General features: G+C 47.4%; 1 protein-coding gene across 1 annotated transcript; it reads left to right on the plus strand.

Annotated features, from left to right (window-relative positions):
- Positions 1-1796: 1796 nt before the first annotated feature.
- RABIF (RAB interacting factor) lies at positions 1797-10328 on the plus strand (the record flags this gene model as incomplete). Its single annotated transcript, XM_084246149.1, has 2 exons — positions 1797-1922; positions 10083-10328. The coding sequence occupies 2 exons, from the start codon at positions 1797-1799 to the stop codon at positions 10326-10328; spliced, it is 372 nt and encodes a 123-aa protein (XP_084102275.1).
- Between the last annotated feature and the right edge of the window lie 804 nt (positions 10329-11132).

An 11132-nucleotide genomic window follows, 5' to 3' on the forward strand; every position in this document is an offset into this window, starting at 1 on the left:
AGTCCTGCAAAACTGCAAAAATTCCCAGAGCAAAGGAAAGCAAGAGACACACGAGGAAGTCATTTGTACTTAAGAAGACTGCTAGCCTCTCTTTAATATATGGATGTGCCTTCTGATTAAACCACAGCTCTGAAAACTATGGCTCATTCTGTCTCAGGAGAGATCTGGGGGAGGTTGAATGGGAGGGCAGAGGTGGGATAAAGAACTGATGGCTCCCCAACTATCTTCAGTGCTAACTACCAGAGTTTCAGACTGAATTCCCAAATGTTCTTATGTTCTTAATTATTTTAAGCCTCTGAAAGCTATTTGACTTGTGCCACCCGCATCACAGTTTCTAGTTCAGATCAGTTTTATCTTTCATTGTTCCATGTCCATTCCATTATCTTTATTCCTTCTACAACCACTTAGGTTAGGCCTTAATCCCTTGCCCAATTTGGAGTAATAGTCTCCTGATAATCTTATCTCTATTTTCCTGTCTTCCAATCCAGCCTCTGCCTTTTGCATGTTAGTTTTCTAAAGCACAGATAGGATTGTTACAATACCCAACCTACAATAAATTTTCAATACTGAACAGTTAGTTTTGGCCCAAAATCCCATAGGTTCCCACTGCCCATATTATGAAGTTCAAATTCCTTAGCATGACAACACAACCATGGTAATGTGGGCCCATTCTACATTTCTGATAATACCTTCCTCACTTCTGTCTGAAATAATCTGGCTTTCCTGACAAAATCCTACTCACCCTTTAATACCTAAATCAAATGTCACCCAGGTAAATGGCACCCAACTTTCCAGAGAGATTCGCTTTCTAATCCAGGCCTCCATAGGGTCACTGTGTGGGTCTTCCTGTTTAGATTAAGTTCTCAAATACCAAATTTCTATAGTACCCTCCAGGTTTAGCATATAATCACTAACATAGTTAATGTTTAATTAATGGATATAAGGAAAAGATAGGATGGTGGGTAGATTAGACTAATGAAGTGGCTTAATTCCCCTTCATATTCTGCTTCCCCTGCCCATTTCAGGAAATCCATGATGTTGCACTATAAGCTGGAACTCTAAAGACTAATCAGATGGAATGAGAACTTTCAGTGTAATGAGGAAATCAGTGGTGATAGAGCCTTGCATGAATGATGCCTGGAAAGCAGCCTTTCCTCTGTTTTCCCCATTTTGCAAGGGAGTACTGAATGTGACAACCGTTAAGGAAACTGATGATTCAATTAGTTTCTAAAGCACTCCAACACAGTATTTTGCCACACAGTAAATACTATGATTAGAACTGAGCCCCAAAATTGAAGCTTCCAGGAATTTTTTTCCAACACCACAAAAAAAAAAAAAAAAAAGGCACTGTTCCTCTAAGTAGTCTCCCACAGAACAATCCAATGTAGTTAAAACTTGCTGATGGAGAGTCCAACGGAGATTGCCCCCATATTGCCCCGGGTAAGTCCCCATTCATGAGAAATTCAACTCTCACACTAAAGAGTTAAGATCATCTTTAATGACTTACTTGTTCAAGTGTTACTCCTTAAGCCCAGTGACCAGGTTAGTCTGGAGAGGATTTGTCACGTCCTAGGAAGTGACCCTGTCACAAAGCCGCGCTGACACCGAGCCTCTCAGGTTAGGCAATGAATGAGCGCGCTTGCGCAGTAGAGTCCGGAGCCGAGGAAGCGGGCGCCTGCGCAGAAGGGAGTGGCGGTCCGCTCCCCGCCCTGCGAGCCGCGCCAGCGCAGTCGAGAAGACCGAGCGGCGACAGCGCCTGCGCGGTGGTGGCCGAGGCGGCTGTGGCTGTAGCGGCGATGGAACCGTCGGAGCAGCTGAACGAGTTAGTGTCAGCCGAGGGCCGAAACCGGAAGGCGGTGCTGTGCCAGCGCTGCGGCTCGCGGGTGCTGCAGCCGGGGACCGCGCTCTTCTCCCGCCGGCAGGTAGGGAGCAGGTCGGCGCGGGGTCCACCTGCGCGCTCCCCGCGGCGGCCGAGGCGGCGGAGTCGCGGGAGACCTCGCCCCGCGCCCCGCGGCTCCGGCGAGGCCCCGCCCCCAGGCCGCCCGCGGGGCCCGCCGGGTCCGGCTCGCCGCGCCCAGCCCCGCCCGGCCCCCCAGCCCGGGGAGGCTGCTGCCCCGCGCGCCAGGGGAGGGGAACCCGAGCCCGCGCGCTGGCCAGGGCCGCTGCCCGCGCCCCCCCCCCGCAAGTCGGCCTTTCGTTCCCCGCGGCTGAGTTGCGGGGTGGCGCTTGGGCGAACTTGCTTCTTGGCCCGCCACGCCCGCGCCCACCTCCTCTTTTCCGAGCGCCTCTCGGTTCCAGAAGCAACGGGGTGGGACAAAAAGAACTCCTGTAACCAGGCTTACCAACCGACGGAACCCAGTTTACAATGAATCATATTTCCAGTGAGCTGAATACCCCAAGTCCTGAAAATCAAGCAAGACTTAATTTTATTTTCTCCAAGTTAGGCATTTTTATACCCTTCATACCGCCGTCACCGCAAGCGAGAAAGTTGGGGAATTTTATTTCTATGTGATTTGCCCACAGAAAATGCAACGTGTAATCTCATCCAACCATGCAGTGCCCTAGTGCTCAAAATTACTTCTAAAAGTATGCCCTGCCCTCAGGGGAGCTAGGTTTCGACATGAGAATGGGAACAAACGTTCAGGCTACAGCGGGGTGCTGCTGGCATCTAGTGGGTAGAAGCCAGGGGTGTTCTGAGCATCCTCCAGTCATCTACAGTCTTCCCCCTTCTGACTCCCCAGCCAAAGAATTCTCCAGCGCAGCAAGTCAGCAGTGCCAGGATTGAGAGTCTGTAGCCTAAAAAGAGCACTCTCATCTGTAATCTCTTGGCCCTGTGAAATTATTTTGCATTTCTTCATACCAGGAGACCGTGGCATCCTGTGATGTATCCACTTCTGTATCTCCTACCCCTGGACTGTGCACAGAGTTAGAATTTAGTAAATGTTTGGGCTTAAATCAATTAACAAGCAAAAACGCCCAACGTAAAGGCGGTTTGCATGGGTGTTTGCTTGGCACCATGACTCCACTATTTGAGCAGCTTGTGTTTGTGTTCTTTTTTGGTCATAGAAATGATTTTACATATAAAATGTTCATATCCTTGAACTTGTCACTTCTCAAAAGTCTTACTTAAAGACTTTGACCTTGTGGCAGAAGAAATTAGGATTAAGCTCGGTAGAGGCAGGGTGAATTGTTCTGTATTTGTGAAAGAAAGAGTGTGTGTGTGTGTGTGTGTGTGTGTGTTTTCCAATTGAAATAACATTGGTGTATAACATTATATAGGATCCAGGCATACATCCTTATAAATCAACATCCAGTTTCTATCCATCACCATACATTTGACCTTCTTTACCTGATTTACTCACCCCTCCCCCTTCACTTCTGGTAACCACAGTTGTGTCCCTATAGTCTCAAAGGTTGTTTTTGTTTTATTTTGTTCATTTGAGGAATGAAAATGTTCCTTTTGGTCAGAATATGAAATGTAGTAAAAGTGAGAAGAAATGAGGCCAGGTGGAGTTAACGGTGGGTGATTGGAATAGAGGAGGTGAGGGGCTTATAGGGATGTTCTGCCCCCTTGGGAGTAGAAACTCATGACTAGGAGTGAGATGTTGGGTCAAAAGGGAGACTAAGCCAGTTGCCACCAGCTGTCAATGGGCAGTGATTAGAGTCATCTCAGATGGCGGTGAGGGGTCCCCTGATGTCAGGAAACTTAAAGGAGCTCTGGTGTTGACTTAAGGATGGAGCAGTATTATAATTCAGGAGCAAGGATGCTGGTTCCCATCTTCATATCCTGAAGCATGTGGAATGTCCCAGAACGTTTTGAGGAGCCTGTGGTGGTGGCCTCAGCAAGAGCCTTATTTCCATGATGACAAAGAGAAAAAGGAAACATTCACCAAAGAGTTTGAGAATGTAGGAAAAGGGAGATGCCGATATAGAAGCTGTTGTCGCTGCAGTAGGGTGAAGGAGGGTTGTCTCCTGAGAGAAAGCTTAGAACAGTGTTTGCATGAGTAAGGAGTGAGGGCAAGGACCTGAGGACAATAACTAGCAGTTTCTTTTCAAACTAAACTGTGCGTAGCATACCACCTAGCAAGTATACCCTGGGACCTTTATCCCAGAGAAATGAAAACTTATGTTCGCTCAGAAACCTGTACACAAATGTCCATCCACCTTTATAGCCCAAAACTAGAGCCATCCCAGCTGCCTTCAACAGGTGATAGGTTATACAAACCGTGGTGTGGCCGTACCATGGGGCCAAGTGTGATACCACAGCTCAGATAAACTGCCAGGGAGTTGTGCTGGGTGAAAAAAAGCCAGTTCTAAAAGCTTATGTAGCTGTGATCCCATTTATATAACAGTTTTGAAATAACAAAATTTAAGAAAGGGGGAACATATTAGTGATTGTCATCACTAATGGGTTAGAAATTGGGGGATTGGCTATATAAGATTGGCTACAGAAGGACAAGAGATCCTTGTGAAATAGAGGTCTTCAGTGTCTTCACAGGTATATAAGCCTGGGATAAAATTGATAAAACTATATAAAACTGCACACAGACAAATGAGTTAAAGTAAGTGGGAAATCTGAACAAAATCACTGGATTATATCCATGTCAGTATACTGGATGTGATGTGCTGCAGGTTTTTTTGTTTTTTGTTTTTCAAAGATTTATCCATCAGCGCATACAAGAGCTGGGGCACAGGCCAGAGGTGTCGGGGGTGGGGGCGGCAAGAGGATTCACCAGAGACAGAGTGGGGAACAGAACAGGCAGACTGACTAAAATACCCTGTTCAGGGGAGCAGCAGGCGAGGCAGAAGAGGTCTGCTGCGCCATGTGGGTTGCTCCCTGGCCAGGAATAAAACTCCTCATGCTGCAGAGGCTGCGGATTGCTTCATAGTGCGGTGCCCAACCCCCTGCGCCACCAGGGAGGCCTGTTCTGCAGTTTTATAAAAGGTTACCTTTGAGGGGGGCTCCCCGGTGGTGCTGCAGTTGAGCGCTGGGTTGCGAAGCTGCCCGCAGCCTCTGCAGCCCCGGTTCGATCCCCGGCCACCGGGTGAGAGTCCCACATGGCGCACAGACCTCTCCTGCCGCCCGCTGCTCCCCTCAGCACTGTATTTCGTCACTCTGCCTGCTCTGCTCTCCCCTCTGGCTCTGGTGAATTCTCTCACCCTCCCGCGCTTCTGACTGTACCCAGTGCTTGTATAAATAAATAAATAATCTTTATAAATAAATAAATAAATAAATAAATAAATAAATAAAATAAAAGGTTACCATTGAGGGGAACTGAGGATTCATGTTATTTCTTAGTATAGAAATAATCATTGTACATCTGTATCTTTGTTTTTTTTTTTTTTTTTGGTTTGTTTTTGCATGAGAATCTACAATAATCTCAGATTTTCCATTTAAAAAAATCAGGTCATCATGCTAAGTGAAATAAGCCAGTAACAAAAAGACAATCACTGTATAATTCCATTTACACGACACACCTAGAGTAGTCAGACTCACAGAGGCAGAAAGTAGAATGGCGCTTGCCGGAGATCAGGGAAGGGGGCCGTAGGGTTTAGTGTTTAAGGGGAGCTAAGACAGCTCTGGAGAGGAATGTGGTGATGCACAACACCGGAATGCCCTTCGAGCCACTGAATTGTACCCTGAAAAGTTATTTAATTTTTAAAAATCATTTAATTTTAAAAATTATTTAATGATATGTCTCACAATAAAAAAAGTTGGGAACCAAGTGGAACATGTGCTTCAGCTTTGTTCGGCAGTGTTGATCTAGTTATCTTTTGCAGCATAAGAAAATCACCCCAAAATAGAGACTTAAAGCATTAACATTAACAATTATTCTTTTTTTAAAAAAAAATATTTATGCACACAAGAACTGGGGTACAGGCTAGACGTGCGGGGGGTGAGAGGATCCACCAGAGACAGAGTGGGGAACAGAACAGGCAGACTGACTGAAATACACTGCTGAGGGGAGCAGCGGGGAGTCAGGAGAGGTCTGCTGCGCCATGTAGGTTGCTCCCTGGTTGGGGATCAAACTCGTGCTTCAGAGGCTGCGGATAGTTTCATAGGTTGTGTCTTGCGCCACCAGGGAAGCCCTAAAACATTAACAATTATTCTGTTGACAAACTTGGGGTCTCTCATGTGACAGCCATCAGAAGGGTCATCTCAAAAGCCATTTCATGCACCTGTCTGCCTGCGGACTGGGAGAGTTCAAACCCCTGAGCACCGGACCTCTCAATGGGCCTCTCCACCTGATGTCCCTGTGTGGTGGCCTCGGAGTAGCTGAAAGAACCCAGATTAAGTGTTCCACGAGCAACCAGCAAAAGTACACGACCTTTCCTGGCCTCGCTCCTCAACTTCCATGCACCAGTCACAGTGCCTTGCCCAGGGTCAAGAGGACAGGCCTGGCCCTGGCACTCGGTGAAAGATTGTCAGAGAGTGTATGGATATGTCTTAAAACCACCACAAGTGCTTACAGAAGAGGGAAAATATCCCAGGAGGATTAACAGGAGTTTCCTCTGTACTGTAGCAGTTTTTGTTTTCATCTCTAATTGTAGCATGCTTGCCAAGCTTCCTGTAATAGAAATATATTGTTACAGGGCCTCTCTGGTGGTGCAGGGGGTTAAGCACTGACTATGAAGCAGTCCACAGACTCTGCAGCACGAGTTCGATCCCCGGCCGGCCAGGGAGAACACATGGCAAAGCAGACCTCTCCTGTCTTGTCAGCTGCTCCCCTCAGCAGTGTATTTCAGTCAGTCTGCCTTTTCTGTTCCCTGCTCTGTCTCTGGTGGTTCCTATCACCCCCCACATCTCTGGCCTGTACCCCAGCTCTTGTATGCATAAATAAATCCTTAAAATATATATATATATATAAATATTTACAAAGTGAAAAGAAATATTTCATTTTCAAAGGGTGCCATTAACAGTTTTTGAAAAGGCAAAATGTGTCCTGAGACATCAGCATCTGTTGGATTGTGTTCCTGTCACTGAGGGAGCTGGCCAGGGCCAGGGATGGCTGGGGTCCTGACAACAAAGAGAACCCACCTGGTGAGGGATCTAAGTGGCAACTCTGGTCCCTAAAATTAGGTATTAACTTCTTGATTTCCACTCTGGTGGTCTCTCCAGAAAGCCTCAGAGTATTCCATGTTTCATCCTGTAGTCTTACATGGCAGTTGTCCTCTGCAGTGCAACGTCTAGGTGAGGTACCTGTGCATGCACATCTCTGTGCTTCTGTACAGATTGCTTCCTGGGGGACAATGGAAATGTTGAGGAATACGGCCCCATGTGATTCCTTGAATGAGCAGTTAATCATACCATTTCCTCCCTAATCAAACAAGAGACGTCAGAAGTGGCATTTTGCACTATAAGTGGGAACAGTGCGTGGGGTGCCAGTGCTCCTTTGTTAGACATCTCTCCAGAGCTGTTGCTTAAGTGCTCTTTGATTTTCCCTCTGCATATTTAGTTAAGATGTGACTTCATACTGCCAGTGTAGAGGATGGGCCAAGAATAGTTTTCGGGAAATTTAAGCCCACAGAAAGTTGCAGTTAGAATTGGAATCCAGGGCCTTCCTGGTGGCGCAAGGGGTTAAGCACCGCACTGTGAAGCAATTCGCAGGCTCTGGCAGCACAAGTTCGATTCCCGACCGGCCAGGGAGCTACCCACATGGCACAGCAGACCTCTCCTGTCTCGCCTGCTGCTCTCCTCAGCAGTGTACTTCGGTCGTCTGCCTGTTCTATTCCCCACTGTCTCTGGTGAATCCTCTCATCCCCCACACCACTGGCCTGTAGCCCAGCTCCTGTATGCATAAATAAATAAATATTTAAAAAAAAAAAAAGAATTGGAATCCAGTTTCCTGATTCCTGATTTAAAAAAAAAAAGTTTTAAGATTTATTTATTTATGCATACAAAGGCTGAGGTACAGGCCAGAGATGCGGGTGTCAGAGGATTCACCAGAGACAGGTGGGGAGCAGAACAGGCAGCTCTACTCAAATACACTGCTGAGGGGAGCAGCGGGCGAGACAGCAGCGGGCGAGACAGGAGAGGTCTGTTGTGCCATGCAGGTAGCTCCCTGGCCGGGGATCGAACTCTCACTGCAGAGGCTGCATATTGCTTTATAGTGCGGTGCTTAACCCCTTGCACCATCAGGAGGCCCTGATTCCTGATTTTGATTCATAACGTTCTTTACCACTACCTGTGCCCATTTTCACCTAGGGCAAAACAAAGCATTAGGGATATCAGATTAGACAAAGAGTGACTAGAATAATAGGAGGATGGACTATCACATTTTTGAGTCCTCAGATAACAGCTCAGGTGACACAGCAAAGGGCAGTGCGCAGATACCTGTTTTAATAAGCCAAGTACTTGGAGAATAAGAACTAGTAATGTTTTGGACCAGTGCTGCCTCCTTCCTGCCAGGGGCGGCCCTGCTGACAAGAGGATGGCCCAGATGGGATCTCCAGCATAGCAGCTCTATGGACCCCTAGCTGAAGTGCAGTGGGTGAGGCGCATTCTACTGAAATACACTGCTGAGGGGAGCAGCAGGCGAGCCAGGTGAGGACTGCTGCGCCATGTGGGTTGCTCCCTGGCCAGGGTTCGAACTCATGCTGCAGTGGCTGCAGATAGCCTCATAGGTTGCTTCTTAACCCCTGATGCCACCAGGGAGGCCCTTAAGTGTTCTTTTCATAAGATAAATCCAGTATATTCCTAACAGTGATGGCTTAGATCAAAGCCACATACCTTATTCTTTTGAGTTCCTGCTGTTAGTTACTGTTCTAGGCACTGGGGTGTGGTAATACACAAGAGGTTAAAGCTCCCCGGTCCATAGGAGCTTGAATTTTAGTAGAAGTGACCATGTTAAATATGTAATCCAATATATTAATAAGGCAGTTTCATAGAATAAGTGTTAAGTAAAAAGATAAGGTGGGAGTAAGCATGAGGAAACTTTTGGAGTTGATGATATTCTTGTCTTTTTTTTTAAAGATTTATTTATGCATACAAGAACTGGGTACAGGACCTCCCCGGTGGCGCAGCGGTTGAGCACTGGGTTTTGAAGCTGCCCGCAGCCTCTGCAGCGCCGGTTCAATCCCCGGCTGCTCCCTGGCCACCGGAGGAGGGTCCCACGTGGCACGCAGACCTCTCCTGCTGCCCGCTGCTCCCCTCAGCAGTGTACTTCAGTCCTTCTGCCTGTTCTGCTCCCCGCTATGGCTCTGGTGAATTCTCTCACCCTCCCGCGCTTCTGACTGTACCCAGTGCTTGTATAAATAAATAAATAAATCTTAAAAAAAAAAGAAGTGGGTATAGGCCAGACGTGTGGGGGATGAGAGGATTCACTAGAGACAGAGTGGGGAGCAGAACAGGCAGACTGAAATACACTGCTGAGGGGAGCAGCAGGCAAGTCAGGACAGGTCTGCAGTGCCATGTGGGTCAGCTCCCTGGCCGAGGATTGAACTCATGCTGCAGTGGCTGTGGATAGCTTCATAGGTTGCATCTTAACCCCTAGCACCACCAGGGAGGCCCGATCATCTTGTCTTGACAGTGGTAATGGTTGATTGGTGTGCACATGTGCCCAAATGTATCAAGTTGTATACTTTAAATGGGTGCAGTTTATGTGTCCATCATAATTGACAGCTGCTTTAAACAGTAAAAATATAATGGATGGTATGGGAAGTTAATCAGATTGTTCAGAGGGAAAAACTCCCGAAGAGCTGATGGTCAGTGTGCAGTTGAGCTGAACATGAAGAAAGAGCTGCACAGACTTACTCTGTTTGAGGAAAGCAAGAAAGCCTATGGCTGCACCATGATGAGCTAGAGAGAGAGTGGGGCAGGGAGGGCTTTATGGACCACCGTAGGGAGAACAGTGGAGCCTAGTCACCAAAGATCCTCCCGTGTAGCCCTCAGGAATGAGGGCAGGGAACAGAAGCAACGGAGGAGCCACCCAGCACCCTAGTCTATAACTTAGTTAGGTCTCCTCCCTTTGTGTTCATTCCGAGAAACCGCTAGGAAGCAGTACAGAGTTCCAGTAGAAAGGGGTGGTGACATGACTGGGCCGGTTCAGCTTCTGTATTCTTTATATTCTCTGCCCTTGCAGCTTTTCCTTCCCTCCATGAGAAAGAAGCCAGCTCTGGCTGACGGCAGCAATCCTGATGGCGACCTCCTCCAGGAACACTGGCTGGTTGATGACATGTTCATCTTTGAGAACGTGGGCTTCACCAAGGACGTGGGCAATATCAAGTTCCTGGTCTGCGCAGACTGTGAAATTGGACCGATTGGCTGGCACTGCCTAGATGACAAGAACAGTTTCTATGTGGCCTTGGAACGGGTTTCCCATGAGTAACTAAGGGGAGGGGGACTCACTCCACCCCTGCCCCAATTATAAAAGCTATTCCCCACAAGGACTGGCATTTAACCTGGTCTAACTGTTCCACTGCTGCCTTTTCTGTACTGAAATAAGGGATGTGACCAGCATGTCCAGGTAATTTCGGAGGGCTGGTCCCGCTTCCCTATAGCCGCGTGCATGCCTCCTGCTAGCCCGGTCCCACTGCAGCATCTCCTCATCTCCCTTCTCCCCCAGTTCAGGACACTGGAGCACTTCTACAAATCTGCTCTCATCCCTGGATTCTGCCTGGGTTCTATTTTACCCAGAGGCTCCCTGTGTCTTACTCTGGAAGAGCAGCGGTCAGCCTTCAATTCAAATTTCAACAGCACATGTCAAATGATGCTCATGTGCTGAGAGCTGAGACTCCACGTGTATCTCTCATTGAGGAAAGCGTGCAAGTGTCTGAGGGAGACTTTGTTGTATGGCTAAACTTTAAGTAGTTACTTATTTTTAAAAGTAAAGCATTTACAAATTTCAGCATTTAAACTACTCATCAGAAGCACATTAATTTGGACACACTTGTGGTACCATGCTTGAGAGCCCTGCTCTAAATTGATAGTGACTCTTCATTGTGAATTTGAATTTGGTCCCTCTTCCCTTTAAATCTTGATGTGGATTCTCTTTATATTGCGTTCTCACTGGCTGTTCTAAGGAAAACTCAGCCCTGAATTCCCCAGGATCTCTTGGAGTCAGAGTGGAGGATGTGGAATATAGGCGGGCTAGGCCTTTGACATATTATATATGAGTTTATAGGCTTGTCTT

This window comes from Talpa europaea (assembly GCF_964194135.1).
Source record: "Talpa europaea genome assembly, chromosome: 10".
Lineage (NCBI taxonomy): Eukaryota > Metazoa > Chordata > Mammalia > Eulipotyphla > Talpidae > Talpa > Talpa europaea.